The sequence below is a fragment of the Dermacentor albipictus genome, chromosome 5, assembly GCF_038994185.2.
Source record: "Dermacentor albipictus isolate Rhodes 1998 colony chromosome 5, USDA_Dalb.pri_finalv2, whole genome shotgun sequence".
Lineage (NCBI taxonomy): Eukaryota > Metazoa > Arthropoda > Arachnida > Ixodida > Ixodidae > Dermacentor > Dermacentor albipictus.
The window spans coordinates 123,174,473-123,193,330 of NC_091825.1; the positions used below are offsets into that span (position 1 = coordinate 123,174,473).

At 46.5% G+C, this 18,858-nt stretch overlaps 2 protein-coding genes across 2 annotated transcripts in view; both read left to right on the plus strand.

The window, feature by feature from the left end:
• Positions 1-1,021: 1,021 nt before the first annotated feature.
• Positions 1,022-8,151, plus strand: LOC135911594 (probable U3 small nucleolar RNA-associated protein 11). The gene is made up of 8 exons (XM_065443913.1): positions 1,022-1,193; positions 1,276-1,337; positions 1,434-1,536; positions 1,611-1,724; positions 1,829-1,922; positions 2,377-2,508; positions 6,333-6,439; positions 7,881-8,151. Exons 1-8 carry the CDS (start codon positions 1,134-1,136, stop codon positions 7,968-7,970), a joined length of 762 nt encoding a protein of 253 aa, XP_065299985.1. The 5' UTR covers positions 1,022-1,133; the 3' UTR covers positions 7,971-8,151.
• Positions 8,152-14,033: 5,882 nt separating this feature from the next.
• The window catches only part of LOC135911640 (organic cation transporter protein-like), a 34,935-nt gene continuing 30,110 nt past the window's right edge, over positions 14,034-18,858 (plus strand). The window contains exon 1 of the mRNA XM_065443983.2: positions 14,034-14,738. Within this exon, the coding sequence (XP_065300055.1) occupies positions 14,596-14,738 (143 nt within the window). The 5' untranslated portion in view covers positions 14,034-14,595. The remainder of the gene's footprint in view (positions 14,739-18,858) is intronic.

Below are 18,858 nucleotides of genomic sequence, written 5' to 3' on the forward strand. Positions count from 1 at the left end.
GATGAGGTAGACAGTCCGAAGCAGGACTGCTTCCTGTTTAGAAGCCTTTCTTAAAATTACGGCGTCAGTAGTTCGCAATACGTTAAGGGCCAGTAGCTCCTTGAGATTTGAAAGTGCCGTGCCTCCTGACACCCGTCTATTCTGAAAACTGCCGAGACGTTTAGTTAGGATGGGCTCTCCGCAGCAACTAATCAGCACGTGTTACGACGGGGTAGGTGAGCCTCAGCTGGGTGGTCGACCAGGGCCGTCTGATGTTGAGTGATCGGGCAGTGACGAGACGCTCTCCCTATGTCTATATTTATACGTCAACTTTGTTCTTGACCCCTTTTATTAAATGCGCCCTCGGGCTTGGTGAAATGACATAGTCCACGGGTAGCATACGCTATTGTGAACATCTCAGCCAAGTTATGCTGTCGTACGCGGTCCGTGGAGCTCGCAAGCGGAGCGAGAAGTCACCTTTTTCTCAAGCGCTCGCGTTCCAAAAACCCCATAATCCTTACTCTTTTCTGTGTGCTTTATTTCGTCATAAAGGACACTCCAATACGCGGCTGCTATTGGTCGCTGCGCTAGGCTACACCGCGGCCGCCGCGAAGTGCCGCCACGAGTCCAGTGGCTAAGCGCACTGCTGCTCTCTGAGGATAGCCGCGTTTGGCTTACGTTGAGCGCGGCATAGGCACCAAATCGGAAATTTGAACTGCGCGCCACGGTGACGTCTCCGCCGTAGCCTTCGCAGTGCAAGGCATTGGAGGAAAAAGGGAAGCACAGCTGAGGCCGTGTTTGATTGCCGATCACTCCGTTTCTGCTGAACGCATTGAAGTACTCTTTGCGGCAAAGTGGTTCTGAAATAGCCTATCTTCATTTCAAATATCTTTCTCCACTTCGATAAAAAGTGGTTCAGGGCCCCTTTAATTCTTCAAACGTTGTACCAGAACCCCTTATTCCAAGGAGCTGGTTGTTCGGCCATAAAAATGTCAAGTTCCGGTTTCGGTTTTAGCTGTGCTATTTTGTCATTCTCATCGTCATCGCAATGAAAGCATGGCAGCCTACAGCGTCACATTTTCCACCGGAATTGTGTGCTTGTAGCAGCTGTGCTTTACTGACGTGATTTTATCGCTCGATCGACGCCTGCAAGGATGTCCTCGTTCGCGAAAGCAGCGAAGGCTGGCCAAAGAATACACAAAGAGCGACAGCAGGTAAGTCAGCTCACTTCTCGATCCACGTGACGGGTATGTGTAACTTGGGTACTGAGCGCTGTATAATTATTCTGCCTTTCAGCCCGAGGCCAGGCGTCACCTGGGTGTACTAGAGAAAAAGAAGGACTACAAGCTCAGAGCAAGGTAATCTTATGATTGATAGGCGGCTGTTATTATTGTCGCTTCTGCACAGCGTGCTGTATGCCTGCAACTACACACGTTAATCTTCCTCGTTCACAGGGACTACCAGAATAAACAGAAACGACTAAAGCGACTACGCCAGCGAGCACTCACTAGAAATCCGGATGAATTTTACTTTCATATGGTCAACGCCAAGCTCGATGTAAGCTCGCGCACGAGACAATGCGCAATCAACCCTGTCGTGGAGCATACTGCGACCTCTTGTTTACATTGCAGGGAGGCGAACACCACGACAAAGTGAAAGGTCAAGAGTTCACACCAGCACAGCTCAAGCTTATGCAGACACAAGATGTGAACTACGTCACCGCAAAGCGTGTGTCCGAAGCAAAGGTATCAAAGTTGGGGATTCCTGCCGTGTTAGTTAATGGTTCTCGTGCTTTCTCTGCAGTAGTCACTTTAGTAATTTGTCTCCTCGTCCATTTTTTTCTATTTAGAAAATAGAGAGACTTCAAGCAAACCTCCACCTTCTCGATGATAGCAGTGGGCGAGTAAAAACTCACACATTTTTCGTGGACTCCAAGAAAGAAGGTATAACAGTCTATTATGGTTTGTTGTGTAAATTCTATAAATCTTCTTGTCAAGGCCTATGTGCATATACCGCTGGCTTATTTTTCATATTAGCCTTGCGGACTGGTGAATTATTTGCTCCTCAAAAGTACTGTTCACGGCTACCACAAAAGAATAAGTATGCAAGTAGCTGGCCGCTACAAATTTTGTTGCACTTCATCCTCATAATGGCCAGATTTGTTGCGCTGTGTTTTAAGCATTCTGTTTAAAAACCTTAGCATTGTGGATTTGTGTGCTTCAGCCTTTGGAGCAGACTATTGAAATGATAAAACATCTTCGAAGGGGGGCAGTGTATAACATGTCATAAGACATTCTAGTTATGCAACCTCATATGTGCGTAGCATGATCTGACTGTTTAGATGTTCGGTGCAGCACTTGCAACTAAAATATTTGGCCTTTGTTTGATGCTTTGTAGCTCAGACCTTTGATTTTGCCAAGAAGCTGGAAACTCACCCGTCTCTGTTGGGCCGAGCCTTCAATCGACCCAAACTCGAAACTCTTCACAAGGAATCCATTGCTGATATTCCAGAGGATGTGATCAAGGCAAGTGGGAACTACATGGCAATTAAAGCCACACACTGTTATTGTACACTCAGTTGTTTGCTTTCAATTGCTCTGGTGGTGCACTGTAAATCTGGTTGGTTGAAACTGAGCACACGGTACATGTTTGTTGTAATTGAAGAGTGTCTGAACATTCCGATACTTGGACTGCAACAACCACTTTATACGGAAGTACACAAATATATATACAGCTGGAACAACACCTCTTCGGGGGAAAGAAACAAAAGCAAAACCGAAAGTGAACTTAAATCACAACATACTCCCTTCCTTATTTAGAATGTTAGTGATGTTAGCAGGAGTTAGTATATGAGGGAACATGCGCAGTTCACTTAAGACATATGCTGTGCATGCACTACTTCGGCACAAAGTCCTTCAACCAAACAGGTCGTTCGTGTTCTCGTTGTGGCCAGGCGGCTGCTCGAGTGATGGCAGGCTTTACCGCGAGAGGCTGTGACTGTTGTTCACTGGAGTGAGTCTGATGCAGCATGGCCACAGGAGGCTGCGACTGCAGCTCACCGGAGGAAGTCAGGTGCACCACGGCTGCAGGAGGCAGTGGTGTTTGCACCGTAACAGCAAGAGTTGGCGCAGCAGAATGCAGCGGCATTTGCACAGCCACAGTAGGCGCCGGCATAGCAGAATGAAGTGGCGTTTGCACCACCACAGCAGGAGCCGGTGCAGCAGGCTCAACAGGAAGTGTCAGCAACTCAGTTAGACATTCATGGTGGTGCAGCTTGTGCCTCTGCAGAACCTTGGCAAGTTCTGCTGTGTTCGTGGTCCCGCCATTCTTTAGCTGGAAGGAGGAAGACCTTTGCTTCCTCGCGACTTCAGTTGGTGGCAAAATTTCCAAGTCTACTTTGAAGCAGACAGACGGTTTCAAAGGAACGAAATCGCCTACAGTTATCGTCGTTTCCTTGGCAGCTCTTCTCCTGTCTGATTGCTTGCTGCTTGACTCTTTGGCATAATTGTGATAGCTCCTTAGCTAGATCTTTAGTAAAGGCTAGTGCTGAAAAGCCAACCACATACAACCTTGTTTGGGACATTGTGCCATGCAATAATACCACTGGAGTAACACCTGTCGTGGCCTGTGAAGTGCATCTATAGACGCCCAGAGGTTCCATAACTGCTTGACGGAGTGGTTGCCGCTCTAGAAGAGAAACCTGGATAGAGTTTTTCAGTGTTCGGCTAAAACATTCTGTTTGTCTGTTTGCCCATGGGTAATAAACTGTGGAGTGAGACAAGCAGATGGCCCGCTCTTGAAGGAATTCACTAAACTCGCCCAAAGAGAACTGTGGCTGTTGTCAGAGACTACCTCCTCAAGATAACCCTCTCGCGAAAAAATGCTTGTTAGGAACGCCTTGACCGTGCTTGTGGATACGTTGCTACAGAAACAAACCTCTAGCCATTTGCTCATGCTAGCCATTTACCCGTGAACTGGTAGAATGCTTAATATCCAACAGCTGCTGAACATTCGGCTTGGGCAAGCATTCTCTTGCTCCAATCTTTAGAAGGCACTGCAAAGCAAGCCAGAGCAGAGTAGAAACCAATTGAATGTGCCATTAGTTCACGATTTCGGGGTGACACATTCTTCCTGAAGCCACTACAGCTTTACTGTCATAAAGGAAGCTTGCAGCATTGTTCTGCTACGCATCGATGCTCTTATATTGTTGTGCATTGCAGTGCACTAGCTTTATGGAGGCTAAAGCTCTCCTGAAGAGGTGCAGGGTCTGATACTGGATTCTGATATATGCATTCTCTTTTGGAATCCTGTGTACCCCTGAAACATGCTCCACTGTATTAAAGGTCTTGCAAATTTTTAGAGAGATAGATGGTGTCATGCGGTTGCCATTAGTCTTTTACCTAACACGGATGAGCTGTATTTGCCAACACTAAGAAGCATTTATTTTTTACCAATGGTAGATTGATATGGTTAAATGCTGAAGTAACTATGGTTATCTTCTCTTGTCTTTGTTTTCTTACCTTGGTTATTCAATGTATCAGCAGATAGTGCTGCCAAAAGTATGCAGTATTGAAAATGTTGTGTCAGTGTCACGAAGCTATGTAGCTCTGTGTTCAGTTTGCTTAAATAAAAGGCACAATGATAAAAGTCATTGGAAATGATGAAGCCGCCTGTAAGCCACACATAAAACAAACTATATTTAAAGCACAGAGGGCAAACAAACAATACACACACAAGAAATAAGGCTGAAGTTCATGCACTTGTTCAAGATGCATGAAAAGGGTTCACAAGTCAAGTGGGCATGATTCGATTAACGTGTGAGGAGCAGGTATGAGCACATCTGGAGTGTGGAGCCTGGCACAGTGGCGGGGTGTCCTGTCAACATTCACTGGCTGGAGCCTGTCTGGGTTATTGGAGACACTGGCAAGGCCTGGGCTGAGTGCCCTTGTGGCATTCACCAGTCGCAGGCTTCAGGACGGACTAGATGAGGCGCCTGCGTCCAGGTGGGAGCCTGTTGCAACCACAGACTGAGAGTTTGAGTGGCTGCTATCCCTGCATCTCAGACACCATCTTCCACAATTGCCGGCGTCTCCCCAGATATTCTTCGCTTCTTTTTCTTCCACTCATGCCTCGTATAGCCTCATGCTACAGCTTCCCGCCAAGCTCGTCCTCAACAAATTTGTATGGATGCACACTTGCCAGCTTTCTGCATCGTCATCGTCTTCGTGGTGTTGACATGCACCGCACCCACGCACATCATGACAGTCAGGCAGCTAAATGACTACTGGCAACTGAGACAGAAAGGTCAGATATTTGTAGCGCATTAGCTTGTAGTTGTGGCCAAAGTAGGCACTAGGCACAGAAATATTCTAAGTCCTTCCGAATCAGCAGAAGTCAATTTGTGCTTGAAGAACAACAGTGAAGCAACAGATTTGCATTTTTTTTTCCAAATAATATTCAGATTCAAATAATTAGTGCCTTCTCAACAACTCTATTTGTGGCACCATGTAATACTTCTTACATAGTGTGCTGTAGTAACGATTCTTTGAATTGTATGCGATATCATCAAGCGCTACTGTACATATTGAAGTCTGGATCTTAAATAGCAGTTCCTGCTCATGTGGCCTGTGTTCGTGTTGTGCTTTTGCCATCTTCAAGCTCTCTTTGTTCTGTGATACTGTCTACACCACTCTTGTTGATAACACAACACCATTGTCCTGTACAAGTTCACTGATGCACCTTTGGTTACTAAGATGAGCTATTTTTAGTGGCAGATCACAAAAGGCCTTCAGATTTGATAAAAGAGGCTTGCACTGAAAACAGGCAATGTGTTACCTGACAATGAAATGCTTTCATGGTTTATTCTCTGCCTTATTATGCCTCATGGATTTCATTTGAGAAGTAAAAAGCTGCAATAATGAACTGCTCATAAAGGGGCCATAGAGAGGTTTCAACATGTTGAATGAGTAATCATAGTTCAGGACGCCCACGAAATTTAGTGTGCCCCAACACCTACCGCTCTTCTTAACCTAGTTTAGGTGGCGTCTGCTCTATTTTAGTGAGATACCATTCCCCTGAAGTTTCATCATTCCGCCATGGTAGCCAAATAAGCGTCAACCATTCCTGATGCTACTATGTTCTGATTGGAGCAGATTGCAACATTGCTGACCTGCTTACATTTAGGTGCATGTTAATAAACTCCAAGTGGTTAAAGTTAATCTGAAACCCTCCACTGTGTAGCTTTGAGATTTGAAAGCCCTGACATTCAATCATTGTTTCATCTTTTGTTTCTCTTTTTGCAAATTAACAGTCAGCATCTTATGTTAATTGGCTGTTCTCTTGTTTTCAGGAAGCAACACATGAAATGAAGAAAAGCTATCGAGAGTTGACCAAGCGACTGGAGAGGCAGAAAGAGCTCACGGTGGTTGAGCAGAAAATGGTCTTGAAGAAGAAGCTTCTCGTAAGTTCCCATAACATTATCGTCACCCTGCACACTTATTCTCATTTGTGGTTCCACTCAAAGGCATTTCATCTGGTCACAACCAACATTCTCTGGCATTTGCAACAGTATTGGACATGCCAACTTGATTACTTTTAAACTTTTGACGGTTGCTGAAGTCTGCACAAGCGCACAGTTATATAGTTTACCCTTTTGTTTAGAAGCGACAAATTAATCAGGCTTGGTCACGGGAGCCACTATTTCATTATGGGCGGAGAGCAAAAGAGCTTATGTATTTAGATATAGGTGCACGATTAAAAAATTGATCTGGAGCATTCACTGTGACAACTCTTTTACATCTCGTAAACCAACAACCAATCAAAGAATAGGGAACTAAATTTGATGTAAATCTAAGCACTGGTCCACTGCTCTTTGCACGGTTTATGGAGCTGAAGATAAAGCAAAACCCAACTTATGCAAGCTCGTCCAGCTTATTAGGAAAAGCTATGCAAAGAGGGTGTGCAGTGCAAGAATCTAACACAGTGACACCTGTTGTGCACTGTTTTCACAACATTTTTCCTAATAGACCATGTACAAGCCAGCCCACATGAACACAACCTTGGAGCACATCAGGTTTTAGCAGGAGCAGTCCCGCTGTTGTGCTTTTGCCATTACATTCCACTTCATGCCCTGGAGCAAGTACACTGGCTCGTGATTAGGATCGAGCATTCTAGGTTTTTGTTTTCCCAAAATACAGTGTGCATTTTTTTTTATTTCCACCCGAAAACTCTCTCTTTTTTTTTCAGTTGATATCTGGTTCGTTCATTTTGTTGACCCCGATATACGCTGTATGACTGCAGATTCTGCAGCTCACCACTGTCATTTGCATCTAACACACAGAATGGCAAAGTTTTCAAGAAACACTCTCCGAAGAGCACAACACCCTACGGTGATATGACTGCACAGGAATTAAAAGAGCACCTCCGTTTAATATTCTAAGACAAATAGAACGAGACTTTATTTGTAACAATATGCAGTTACAAAGTTCCAACAAACAACACATGTAAAAACGATTGGTTAGGTACACCGTCACATTATAATCAGTGCACTTTCCTAATTCATCCACCTCAGTAGCCACAGCACTCCTCTGCCCCCTCTGCAAACACCCTTTCTCCCCACTCCTCATTGTTGTCACAGCAGCAGGCAAAATAGGTGTTAAATAGTAAAGGTTGCTTAAGTAATGGTTGCAGATGCCTGATCTTAACCTCGCCAGGCTCCTCGCATTGAAGTGTGTAGACTCACAACTGCACACTGATTGTAATCTTGTAAATTGGCTTTCATTGACTCTTTTCAGCTAAAACCGAATAATTAAATTCTTACTAACTAAATGATTTCTTTTTCCTTCATCTAAATAAAAAATGCCGAACCTTACTTACAAGCTTACTATTGTTCTTATTCACAGGACAAAAAGAACCCACCTGTGAAAAAAGTCAGGGAAGGTACAAAGGACTCTGCACCAGTCTACTTGTGGAAAAAGGAAAGAAAGCGATGAGAGCCCAGTACCAGGTTGCATTGTGCATAGCATAATGCACCCACACAAGAAAAGGCAAGGAAAGTGGATGGCATGGGCAAAGCCAAATTCTCACTTTCCTGCGGTTTCACAGCTCTTCAACTGACTGCAGGGTGTGCGTGTGCAGTTATTTCTACGGTGAAATAAAAATATTTTTGTTTCACTGTGACCTTTGCTGCATGTAGAAATGTGAAGGAGAAAAAAATGAATTGGTACGAGTCAACTTTCACATCTTGCATGATTTAGATGCAAATGAGAAGATGTAACCCAACACCACGTCAAAAGTGTGTACTCATAAAACTAGGCATTACTGGATTGTAAACACTCAATTCTCTTGTTCACTTCAGCACAGCGAATGTTTGAAGAATAAAATGCGATGGTATAGTTACTCTTACCCTGCCTGCTAGCTCTGTAGCCTCTGAAACTTGCATATGGCTGACAAGTGAAAATTACCACCACCTAGAATAATGCGCACACACCGAGTACAGTGACTGGCATTTACAAATGTGCCTCGCCATCACCAGGTGCTGCCTCTCAACTAAAGTAGCCACTCTGTTTAATGTTGCTCTTCCTCAGCAATTCCTGGAGTGAGGAGTTGTTTGAGAAATGCCCCTTGAGCAGGTGTTGAAAGTGAGAAATGACAAAATAGCTGATGAATTGCCAAGGAGCCCAATGGGATGCCATGCCACTGCACTCGGTTCTGCAAAGTCGAGGAGGAGAGTTAAGACAATGAGCGCTGGTGAAGGCAAATTTCACGTGGTTGAAACAGTCGATGACAACACATCAAATATGTTTCCAGGTTACCTAAAACTGCCAGCTCCAAAGGCTGGCTCATCATATAGTGTATGCACAATCAACACAGCGTACTAAAACATTACTTGCCTCTAGCCAGAGAGCAGTGCATTTGAGTTCATGTGAACACCGGATAAGCACGCTTGTCTGATATAGTTGATAAATGGCATGAAAAATAGACAGAGCAGTTTTGCAGGCTCATTGCATTTGTTTGTAACCTAGTAATTATCAGTAGACATGGCATAGCTTTGTATTCAATGCAGCATAGGCTCGCGCGTAAATGCCACAAGTCTGTGAAAGTAACCTATGTTTACGTTCCTTTCCATTTATATTTGTCTAAGGATGGTGCTTTACTTCTGGGAGACTAATTACTCCATCATCCCCACATCTGAAAACTGCATTCTTCGCCAGCGCAAACATATTTGAGTTTTCACAAACATGATGCAAATGATACTCAAACACGGAAATGCAGACAGCATAAAAAAAGTAAGACAACACCAAAGACGGCGCAACCAGTGTACCCTCAACTGCCTTACATTTAAATATGCCACTGCATATTTCAATGTAAACTAATCTAAACCAGACAAGAAACACACACATTGGTAATGGAAGGCTTTATTCAATGTCCTTTTAAATGTACACCCATCTTGCATTATCTTTGAAACTGTGCAGCTGCAACTTTATTCATGCACTCTTGCTTTTATGCACCATGCATGGCCATCAAGCGCCTAACTTATGCAAAAAAGCCATCTCTGAGCCGTGTATGTCAACTTTCTAGAGGGCTTTGCCACACTCCTGATGCGACAGGTGGCGCTGCACAATTTATGACTGGCAGAGGCCCGAAATTGCCCTTGCGCACGTTAGCTAAGAGGTGGCAACTGATAGAGTGAATGAGTACAGACACACTGTGGAGATAAACTAGCTGCTTCTACTTGCACAAACTGTGTTGGCCCAGTGCGTTATAGCATTAAGTATGCATTTTTTTTCTAGCATGTTTAAAAGGTTGTCCTCATTATAATTGGCTCTTGATTGTTCTACACTTGCGCAAGTGCGTTAAATATATGCGACCAAGGCCCAAACTAAAGCAGTACACTGCATTCTCTCAAATGCAAACCACCTTTTCTCAGGATTAGTAGACGCGATACTATTTGCAAAACATATTCAAAACAAACAAGGTTGACTGCAGTAAAAATTAAATGTATCATTACCCGCCGCGGTAGCTTATTGGCTGTGGGCGTTGCATTGCTGGGCTCGAGGTAGCGAGTTTGATCCTGGCTGCATTTTGACGGAGGCACAATGCAGAAACGATCATGTACTTATATTTAAGTACACGTTCAAGAACCTCAGATGGTCAGAATTCAGAGTGTCCCACGATGACGTGCCTCGTAATTGGACCATAGTTTTGTCACATAAAACCACAGAATAGAATTTTTTTTTTTGAAAATGCATCATTTTGCCCATAGACGAGAAATTAAACACTGGCAGATTGTAGGCTTCTTCAGCCGCACTCAGCCTGGCAGCACTTCAGACTGAAAAGTTGGACTTAGTGCTCGGCATACCAAGGCCGTAGAGATACTGTGTAATACTGGCTTGCTGTCTGCGAGGCGGAAAAAGTAGATGCACCACCAATGGTGTGATGAACCTTTAAGTATTAAGCTAAAGGTTGTTGGCAGAATGAGCTAAAGCGACATACTAACAAATAGCTTTAATAATTTCCGAATAGATGAGGTTGAGATACCTACAGATACCTACAGAAAGCAGTCTTAGGGATATTTAACAAACTTTGTTTTAAGTGAGCCCTTTTTGCATTTTTTCTGTTCATAGCTTTCTGTCTTTCTCTCTCTCTCTCTCCTGAAAATTATACATCTTCATAACGTTTGCAATAAATATACGTTCAAAACTGCAGCCCGGCAAATCGTATTTTCTTCATTCATTTAAAATGTGACAGCCTTATGCAGATTAGCACATGGCCTTTGGCTACTTAGATATTCAAGACCTCGGCGGGGTGAGCCAGCCGAACTTGGAGGGAGAGTGAGAAGGGGTAAGAAAGGTAGTGAGGTAAACCAGGCGAGCGTCCGGTTCACAACCCCGTACTGGGAGAAAGGAAATGGTGAATAGAGAGCGAGAGAGAGGGAGCACTGCGCTCACGTCGGGAGAAGCACGCGACCAAAAACGACGGTCGCTCAGGCCGGTGCACTCTAAAAAACTGCACTAACGCGCGTTTTTTGTTTTTCGTTTTTTTTTCACCAGTGACGGATATGGCCACGATCACAGTATTTTAGTCTTGAAAAATGGACCGGAGTGCAGCCGTTCTATTGCGATAGCAGTTATATGGACACTCCAGGCGAATTTCCGCCGTCAGTATCGCCGTGATGAGTGCGCATCCCCTCTTCTACTCCAGCTGCGGCGGCTGAGCACAACCGCACGCGTCCTATCTTGCAAGCAATCTGCGCTGGGGTCGAAGGCTAACCGACCCGACATAGCTGATGGCTTCGTGTGCGCTGTGTTCCCGCGCGCCTAGTTCGCGTTGAAGCGAAAGGCAGCACGAACGGGCATTCGCCCGCTGTTACTGGCGCTCTTCATCATGCCAGCGTTCTGATGGCGAGTGTCCGCGCTCATCAAGTGAGATGTGTCTGTGTATGCATACACGTGCACGACAACGTGCTTGTTAATTTAGTTAGCAAGCGAATGTTTACAGCAGTTTATGCAGCTCATAGAATTACTTACCTTACTTCGTATTAGCTGTTTAATAATTTGCTATCGCTGTCAACGCTTCGCCTGTAGGCCGAATCTGTAACTCAGACTGCAGAGGCTGGTGTTCGATGCCCCATCGGGAACAGCATGGTGCTCGATGGTCTCTTCGAACCTACAGGAGTCGCTCCGCGAACTATTGCTAATTTCAGCATGGCAAGGATCATCGTTCTCCACACACGCACGCACACACACGCACACATATATAGCCAACAAACACTGACACCGAGGACTACGTAGGGGAAATTACTTGTGCTTAATAAATGAAATATAGAAACGGTAAATTAATGGAAATGAAAGTGGATGAAAAAACAATCCCCTATGACACCAACAACATTCCACTGTGTTGTCCTCGGTGTCAGTGTTTGTTAGCTTCCTATATGACTAATGAAAGTCGAGACCCTCGGTTAACCACCTTTCTTCTCGTTTATATATATATTCTATCCTGTGGTAAATTTAGTCTCCAAGGTATTTGACACCCACTGGCAACTGCTAATGGGACGCGTGATGACCGAAGGCGTTTCTTCTTAACCTAATCTAACCTAAGTTGTATGTATAGTCGCGGTCAGTTCGCTCTGTATCTACGAGGTGCGCTCGGTGGCCGGTGAGACACATGACCGCTGTGGTAGCAGATCACAACGGAGGATTGATAGAACAGACAAAAATCACGGCTGACCGAGTGATGGAAGCGGAGGAAACCGCGATTGCCATGGCCATGCATGCGGAAGCGAATACCGTCATCAGCGATAGCAAGCAGGCCATCGGCAATTTCGTCCGCTGTAGAATTTCCAAACAGGCGCGCCATGTCCTCACGTGGCACCCCCTAAGCGGCTTGAAAACCCTCGTGTGGACCCCCGCGCTCACGCGGCTGTGCCCGGCAACGCGTCGGCTCACGGTTTGGCTCGAGATCTCGCGCGCCGAGCCTCGTCCGCGGATGCGGACGGCGTGAACGAGGAGGAGAGACACGAGGAACCCTGCGAGACTTATCATGAAATACAGCCCGTAGGTATCGCTTGAGGCGTCGCGCGCTCCCGCCGCCGGCCAAGCAACTATAGATAAAAAGCAAGCGGTCGTGTTTAGGCGACTCCAGACAAACACATACCCACACCAAAAGTACATTACCAAAATCACAGGGGGCAAGGAAAGCGACCAATGTAGGCTCTGTTCACAAACAGGAACACTCACACACATAATGTGGGAATGCAACTCGCTCCCGTATTCTCATTCCCCCATCAGCAGCGAGACTGACTGGACAGCCTGGCTCAGTTCCGAGGACGTCGACCGACAGCTTCAACTGGTGGACTGGGCGGAGAAGGCCAAGCAGGCCGAGGGCCTTACTAGAGCCCGATCCCTCAGCCACGTCCCCCTTTACCCTTCCCCCTTTCAATAAAGTTTACCACCACCACCACCACAAAAACAAATAGCGTCTACAGCAGCGTCATAATGTTATACTGTATACAGCATGAGTCATTGTTGCGGCATCAAAACAGCGACCGATTTTTGGTTAGTTGGTTTCCTCTATGAGTGGCTCATACCCACTACTATAGACCTTTCAGCTAAAAGAAATTGTCACCGTCGTCGTAAGAGGCTTCGGTAAGATTGAGCACCTTATATGAAACGAGAAAGACAAAACATCCTTTTAAATTATAGGGAAAGAAGAAGTGGCAGGCCTCGTTTAACATTTTTCGCGAACATGAATTGTATACTGAAATTTTAATTTTACAAGTCGGAATACGTGTGTTAAGCTTCCGAGGCAGCATCAAGATGACATGATTTAGAAATATGTACATCCGCTTTTTATTATCATTATTATTATTATTATTATTATTATTATTATTATTATTATTATTATTATTATTATTATTATTATTATTATTATTATTATTATTAAATTTGGCGCCGGAATGTTAACGAAGGTGATGGGTCAATGAAGTTTCCTGTAGTAGCCGACAGCAACGACATCGCTTGGGAGAGCTCAAACGATCCGTCGATCGTTGAATAAAGTGCCAGTGCACTTCCTCCCGGTACGTTCAGCGTACCGAGCATATACGAACATTTCACGTACGTCCCCTACCTCCCTCTGCCCTGAAGTATTTCTTATATAGTATATATATTACACTAAAACGGCCCGCCGCGGTAGCTCAATGGCTATATGACGCTGCGCGGCTGCTGAGCACGAGGACGCAGGTTCGATTCCGGCGGCCATACCAATGGGGGCGGAATGCAGCAAAAAAAAAGAAAGAAAGAAAAGAAAAAACGCCCGTGTATATCGTACATTGAATGCACGTTAAAGAACCCCGGCTGATCAAAATCGATCCGGAGCCCTCCGCTGTGCCGCGTACGTGCCTCATGATCGGATCGTGGGCTCTCTGGCACCAAAAACCACAGAATTTAATTAAACTATAGCTCCCGTTTCTCGGGGCCTGACGCTCACTTCCGTCGGCGTTGACGGCCCACGCATTGGAAAAAGACCCACGGTAGCACGATGTAGCTATACAACCAATCTTCTTCTGAGCGCACCGACGCCGCCTTCTTTCATCGACAGCCGTCGTCGGCAGATGCCCGCGAGACGGGATAGATAAGCTCATCCATCCGGGCCGGGCCAGCAGTGCTCTTCGCTCAGCTGCAGCAGCCAGCGTTGGCCCGTGTCTGCGCCACCAGTGCCGGCAAAGCGCGCGACCGGCAAAGGCGCCTCGAGCAGCCATCGGGTCTCGTGGCCCTGCGTTCGGTTTACCGCGAGCTCTGCTGCTTGCTCGTGGGCTACCGTGGCGAGACACCACAGTGTATCCGCTCCCACGAACCGGCGCCTCGCAACAGCAGAAGTGAAAGGGACACCACGCTAACGCCGACTCGGAAACTATTCCGCCTGCCTGCGCGCCGACGGGCTGCCCTGTACCGAACGTGACCCCGTGGGAAAACAAAAAGGCGAAGAGACAAAAGAAACAACGGAACAGCTCGGGATTTCGCCTTTTGCTGCCGGTCTGGCCCCCCTCGAAGCCCCGCTGTTCTGTATAGACGCCGCTGCGTGCTGTCTCGCTCTCCTGCGCCCTCGCGTTGTCTCGTCATGGATTTCGACAAGGTCCTGGACCACATCGGCGAGTACGGCCGGTTCCAGCTGTACGTGCAGATACTGGCCTGCCTGCCGCCCATACTGAGCGGCGCGCATCAGCTGGCGCACGTCTTCCTGGCGGCCACACCCGAGCACAGGTATGTTCGGTGACGCGCGTGGTATTAGCACGTGCGGCAGCTGGATATTTGATTGCATTTTATTGATAAGTCTGCAGGGATGACGATTCAATCACCTGTGCGAGAAAGCATCAGGAGTCGCACAGTATTTCGCCAATGTAGTTCGATTTTGCCGGATTCGAATGTGTGCTGCGGATAACCTGGTCCCCGCAGTGGTGATACGGCTTTCAACGTCTGCAGGCCGGTCCTCTTGCGTCATTTTCGGGTGGTTTTTTAAAGCGAAACTTTCTCTTCCTCTTCCTTCGAGTTTCCCACTGCTGCTGCTGGTGATGCTGGTGATGCTGCTGTGTGGCGCACCGCATAGAAGGATGGTTCAGAGCGTGTGAATACATGACAGGAGCGCAGCAGAGAAGAAATACGACGCAAGAATCTCGTTTGTACCTTTGCACCGCGTCGAATTGCAGCACGCTCTGAACCACCCGCCGACGCGGTGTGCCAGACAGCAGCAGTGGGAAAGCCGAAGGAAGAGGCAAAGAAAGCTCGCTTCAAAACGCTCGTGCACTTAGATTTAGGGTCAAATTAAAGAACGCCACGGCGGAACATTCATCCGCAGTCGGCCACTACGGCGTGACTCGTAATTCGATTGTGGTTTTGACACGCGCAGCGCCATAATTCATTTAAACTTTAATACTCCTGCCACGATGTGGTGTGCCATATGAGGCAATGAGAATGATCAACCTTCTCGGAGGTTTGTGAAGTATGGCACACAACACCTCCAGCAATCACCCCCCCCCCCTCCCTCCCTCCCTCCCTCCCTCCCACTTTATGTTCTTTGTACTACGCAGAAAAACGGCAGTGGAGCACGCGAGATAGCGTTTAACATCTACTCGCCACTCTCGTGTTGGACTATAGACGTCGAAGAAATTGAAACATTCGCCGTCAACATCACCGCCAATCATCATCAATCGAAGCGAACAGCACAGAAAGCTTCGCTTACATCGATTCCCACAGTGCGTGGGATTTGCTGTCTGTTAGGAACCAAATTTCATAAAACACTCTAATGCAAGACTGGTAGCGGATAGATGATCGTTGCAAGCTCATCGCATGCCTTGAGACATAGCAGTAATTTATCACCACACGTTTAATTGTCTGCAAACTAGTTCTTTCTTTCTTTCTTTCTTTCTTTCTTTCTTTCTTTCTTTCTTTCTTTCTTTCTTTCTTTCTTTCTACAATCGCGCATGTCAGCGTAAGTGGGCAAAAATTATTGGAATGCCAAGCAAGAACAAAGTTAACGCAGACTCGTCGAACGTAATGTACGGTCACCAGACAGAGGCACCAAGCTACTCCGGTTCGTTTACGGTTTCCGCGACCACAAGAAAATTCCCGAATAACGAAAGTCAAACGCTTGCCGAGCAGAATAGTGCTTACCTGTCGTCTTCGGGAAAACGAAATAACCTGGCGTACACCGCAGAGCCGCACAAGTGTTGCGATACCCCACACTTTCCTTCCTTGGAGAGCTAACAGTGTCACCTGAATTTCGTATTGTTCGCGTTAAAGAACACAAAGTAGCTCATTTACTTCTGCGTTCGTCAAATTTACCTCAGCAGCATTCCTCAGCGCCCAAAACTAATTATCGAGTAAATTATTTGCTGCGTGTACCCGCTTCTGTCTTTTACCTGGTCTCATTTTCTGCATGTCTTTTTTTTTCGGTCTTTTTTTTTCCATTCACTCCCACCAATCTCTATAGTCGTTTCATTTTAACGAAGTAATGTTCGGCTCCCTCTTTGACTTCGTTGTAACGAGGTTTTACTCTATTTAGGTAGAAACGCCTTAGGTAAAGATTCATCTTAATGCACGCATGTAGTTCTGTCCACGCGGTTAGATCCCGAATCCATTCAAAGGGTTCGCAGCCGGTAGTTACACGCATTTACCGCGAACCGCGCAGAACTGACCGACAGAAATCGTTGGTTTAAACAAGCGATGGATATATCGTATACTATCCCACGCATCTTGGAAACAAAGCGGTAACAAACTAAGATGGAACAGAAGGACGCGCACAAGCGTCACTCGCAACAATTGCTGTTTAATATAGCTAACACCCATAGATGAAAAGCATGCGTGGAGCGCGTAGCGCATCATTCCTCAGCTTAGCCAGATTGCGTGAATAGGCGGACACGACAAATCGTACTCGGTAAGCTTCAATATCGGTCCCACTAATTCAACTGTTCATATTCTATTTAATTACGCACATGTTGCAATTGCGGAATTCTAAGTGCAGCAAGATTCCCGCACATTTCACTTCTTTTGCAATATTTCACGCAGCTGCTTCGTTATGCTATGTTCAGACTACGTGCGCTACGCACGGATTGTTCGCACGGAACGTAAGCGTAAACGCAAAAAGCGCAACTACTTTGTTCACACTACTGCTGTATTGAGCGGAAAGTACGCAACAATCGCAACCAGCCTGGGCGTAAATGTTGGAGTACCCGCTACTTTTACGACAGGCAATGATCCGACTGTTACGACGCCGCCAATGCGCGAAGCAGTTTCGGTTTGCATCTTCCGATCACGGAGCTTCCGGCCTCCCCATATTCCGCGTTTTCATCCGGTGACGGCCATCCCAGCCATCCTGCTGCTGCCGACGCCATCCGCGTTTTCCCGTGTTCGCGCCGAACGCGCACGGTGTCCCTGAGTGCAGTGCGGTTTTGCGGTCTCATTGTGTTGTGTACATTACCCGTGCCTAGTGATGATGCTAAGTGCGGAAGCTTCTTCGTTGTGCAGCGATGAATAACTAATTGAAGTGCGACAGAGGCCGATACTCTATGACCAGCGCCTGAAAACTTTGGGCTTGAAGAGCCTCGGCCTGCGCTAACAGCCGCTTGCTGATCGGCGCCATGATAATAAATGCGAAACGCGGCTGTCTCAGAACGGTGATTGGCCAGTCGTAAAAAACTTATCTTATCGAAAGGCTCAATGTGAACGTAGGCGGTTTCTAGCTGCGTAAACACTCGTTCCAGCAGTTGCGTAAATTGCAATAAATACGCCACTTATAGCGGATACGACTGTAGTCTATACGGAAACTGTCGTATGCCGCGTTCACAAAGTCGGAAACACTTTTGCTGCGTCACTACACTGCGTGCGCCACGAAATTCGGTTTCCCGTGCCCGTTTATCTGTTTCCGGCGTTGTTTTATCGCATGCGAACCTTGTCGACACTCTCGAATGCCTCTCCAGGCGTGTCGCCTTGAGCATCGTCTCGTGTCTTGAGGGTCTCGGCATGTAATTGCAAACGGTTCTGCGGCTATATCTTTATCTGCGAGGTACTTTATTGCCGGATTTCTCCGGGCGGCACTTCGAAAGGCGCTCGAGATCTGGGTATCGGCGGCCTTTGCCGCGCTTGGTTGTTTAGTGCGAGAACGGAAGGGTCAGACCGTCGCCGTATTTGCGCTTTCTTGGCTTTGTAGATAATCTTACCCTGATAGCGCAGAATATTTAGCCCGTCTCCCGTGGCGTCACCTTGGTGCGCCGGCTAATGTCCGCGTAGCTTCATTGCCCATAAGGAGCAGCGTTACAGTTCAATCTGGTTAAATAATCTTTTCAGCACTTCATTTTCACGTAGTTCACCGAAAAGTTAGTTTATTCGTTTATTTTTGTTTATTTGTTTACATAGACAGCAGGCAGCAAGAGCTGCCCAAGCCGTCGAGGGTTATAAGGTGTTATTAGACAATATTCAGAAGTATCAACACATAATTCAGGGGTCATTCCTCGGAGCTGGCCTCCACAGTACACTCTATACAGCAGAGTTAACAATTTCTGGGATTTTGCGTGCCAAAACCACGATCTGATTACGAGGCCCGCCGTATAGTGGGACAGCCTGGGGTTTAATTTTGACCAACTCGGATTCATTAATGTGCGCCAATGCGCGGTACACAGGCGTTCTCGCATTTCGCCCACATCGAAATGCGGCCGCCGCGGCCGGGATTTGATGTACAGTAGAGTTCCAATCGCTGAATGAACGAGGGAAAAGAGTACCGGAACAGCTTCGTTCCCGCAAAGTATGGATGTACAACTTGAGAGGGATTACTTCTCGAAGGCGGCGGACGTTCCAGGCCGTGAGGTGTGGTCCTGGCTAACACTCCAAG

Excerpts from the sequence above, each read along its gene's own strand:
- LOC135911594 (XM_065443913.1), top strand. The coding sequence starts at position 1,134 with ATGTCCTCGTTCGCGAAAGCAGCGAAGGCTGGCCAAAGAATACACAAA. Across the intron at positions 1,194-1,275 it reads TACACAAAGAGCGACAGCAG|CCCGAGGCCAGGCGTCACCT; the intron begins GTAAGTCAGCTC and ends TCTGCCTTTCAG. Across the intron at positions 6,440-7,880 it reads TCTTGAAGAAGAAGCTTCTC|GACAAAAAGAACCCACCTGT; the intron begins GTAAGTTCCCAT and ends TCTTATTCACAG.